Source organism: Cicer arietinum, chromosome 2 (genome assembly GCF_000331145.2).
Source record: "Cicer arietinum cultivar CDC Frontier isolate Library 1 chromosome 2, Cicar.CDCFrontier_v2.0, whole genome shotgun sequence".
Classification (NCBI taxonomy): domain Eukaryota; kingdom Viridiplantae; phylum Streptophyta; class Magnoliopsida; order Fabales; family Fabaceae; genus Cicer; species Cicer arietinum.
The window spans coordinates 4,005,009-4,007,484 of NC_021161.2; the positions used below are offsets into that span (position 1 = coordinate 4,005,009).

Below are 2,476 nucleotides of genomic sequence, written 5' to 3' on the forward strand. Positions count from 1 at the left end.
TTGAATAGTCAATTAATCTTGATACTTCAATAACCAAACAATTCATTAATTCAACATTAAATTTTCTTCTAAATCAACAAAAACAAGCAAAACATTAAACAACCACAGTTTTGTTCTTAAAAAGGACAAAAATTGAGGACTTAATACAACAACTCTATTGTAGGCACTCTATTGATCAGTAGGCATTGTCTTGATAATATCAGAATCACCTGAAAACAACAATGAAATGTTTAGAAGAATGAAAAGCAAAATATATTTCCTAATAATAAAACAATAAGAGCAACATAATACCAGGATCAACGATGCTGAGACAGCACACTCTGTAGTATTTTCCACAAGCAGTACCAAGATCCACATTGTCTTCAAGAGAAAAAAACACTTGATTAAAACATTTGAATAGAACTTAATTGTGATTAATAAAAGAACATCAACAAAGACAGCAACGATAAAAACCAATTCTATAGAAATGTCCTCATAGAAATACCAAATTTCCAATACACAATAGCTTAACCAATCAAGTGCAATCTTCAAAAAAGAAGTAAGCAGTAGAGTAAATACAAGTACTATCCTAAGTTCTACGAAACATACACTTAGTATGGAGTAGAAAATTCTTAATAACATTAGTGAATCTTCAAGTGAAAAATAAGCAGCAAGTATGTAAAATGGAACCCTTAGATCAAATAAGTATATGGTGTCCAACATGTGTCAATGTCCTAATCAACACAACACTGAAATTTGCAATTACATACATTCAATCAACATTACTTTTCAAAAAATTATTACTGGTGCCTACTTGTCAGTGTCAGGGTCTGTGACCGTCCTTCATAAACAAGAACAACAGAAGTTTTCACAGCGAAAATTTGCCATTGAGTAAGATAGTACTTATAACAGGATTGCAAATCATAAAAATTTCATCAATATAGACCATTTAATTTAACATAATCTAGCAAGCTATCACTGTTGAAAAAACCTTCAAAAAACTACACAAGACAAATAAATCATTCTTGTCAAAGCAATACAAAAGCAGCTTAATACTGACATAGGCAATAGAATAACTAAGTGAAGTTCAAATTACCAAAGCTAGCCCCAAACTGTAAACAATGAATTTACCAAAAACTGGCCTACAGTGTGCATTAACAGAACATTGGACAAAAAATAAGCTATAAACACAGACTAGTGAATACAACACCACTCCATTTAGAAAGGACTCAAATGACAAGTACCCTAATCTATTGAATCATTGATCAAATCATACTTGAGACATTTATTATTAATAATTTAGTGTTAAAAGTTAAAATTGAAAAATGTTAAAAGTGATTAGATATAAAACTTACTCCCATTGTAGTGATGAACTCCAACCTTCGCCAACATAGCATAGTACTCAATTTCAGATTTCCTCAATGGTGGACAGTTGTTGGCAATAATGATCAATTTTCCTGTAAACAATTAGAAATAAAATTAAAAATGAACTAAATACACAAGCAAAATCCACAATAGCTATAAAAAGAATATGTTATAATATTGCAAATTCTAGTCTCCGCAATTAGATTTCAATCTCCATTTTACATAGCAAACTACTCAGCCCAAACAAAAACCATACAAAACGCCATTTTCCTACAACATTTAAGAAAAATCAAATTCACAGCCAGATTTCACAACCCGAAACCATTCATTCTCACAAAAATCCAAACAAAACAAATAAAAACTCCAATTTAACACCTATCAATACATTAAAAAAATAATCTAGTTACTTTAAAAAAATTACAAAACAATCCATCCATATAATCAAGCTGAAAACCAAACAATGAGTAATAATAATCAGATCAGGGAAATAAAATGCAAAAAAAATGAACAAAATAACCTTTGGAGCTTCTAAGAGATTTGAGAACAGTTTTATAACCCAAAGTATACTTCCCACTCTTCATTACAAGAGCAAGTCGGTTGTTAATACTTTCATGGGTCTTCTTCTGCAAAAACCACACAAAAGAAGAATTATAATTTTCCAAAAAGAAAAAATAACAGAATCAATTAACATATACATGAATAAAGAGGAGAAGAAAAAGAAAAAGAAAATCGGAGAAAAATCATGAGAGGAATTACGGTTTTCTTTGCGGCAACCATGGTGGAGTATAATATTAGGGTTACGAGAAAGATTTGTGCGAATAAACAAAAAACCCTAATTTTGCAGAAGCAATCGAGCTATATAAACAACAGTGATAACAGTAGTAACTATTTGTTTGTTTTTTTTTTTTTTTTTTTTTGGGTTTTTCTGAATTGGTTAAGTGGGCTATGTTTTATTTTATGGGCTTGACTTTAAATTATAGGCGTTGCACAGATATTGGATTATTTGTGGTTTGTTTTTGACCAAAGAGAGTGGTGGTATGAAAAAATAGAAAAGATTTATTTTATTATATACTCCTTCCTATCCTCTTAGCCCGCAAAAAATAAAATTAAACATAATTAGGATTTTTTATAT

General features: G+C 29.9%; 1 protein-coding gene across 1 annotated transcript; it reads right to left on the minus strand.

The window, feature by feature from the left end:
• Window positions 1-2,258, minus strand: LOC101510915 (large ribosomal subunit protein eL30-like). Its single transcript, XM_004516626.4, has 5 exons — window positions 2,101-2,258; window positions 1,862-1,967; window positions 1,335-1,436; window positions 292-360; window positions 1-209 (listed from the first exon to the last, which is right to left on the minus strand). The coding sequence occupies exons 1-5, from the start codon at window positions 2,119-2,121 to the stop codon at window positions 169-171; spliced, it is 339 nt and encodes a 112-aa protein (XP_004516683.1). The 5' UTR covers window positions 2,122-2,258; the 3' UTR covers window positions 1-168.
• Between the last annotated feature and the right edge of the window lie 218 nt (window positions 2,259-2,476).

What these genes read in the sequence shown, in the direction of transcription:
- LOC101510915 (XM_004516626.4), bottom strand. Translation starts at nt 2,121, where the DNA reads ATGGTTGCCGCAAAGAAAACC. An exon ending in TGGTTGCCGCAAAGAAAACC is followed by an intron (nt 1,968 to 2,100) that starts GTAATTCCTCTC and finishes TGGTTTTTGCAG; the next exon opens with AAGAAGACCCATGAAAGTAT. An exon ending in TCTCAGCATCGTTGATCCTG is followed by an intron (nt 210 to 291) that starts GTATTATGTTGC and finishes TGTTGTTTTCAG; the next exon opens with GTGATTCTGATATTATCAAG.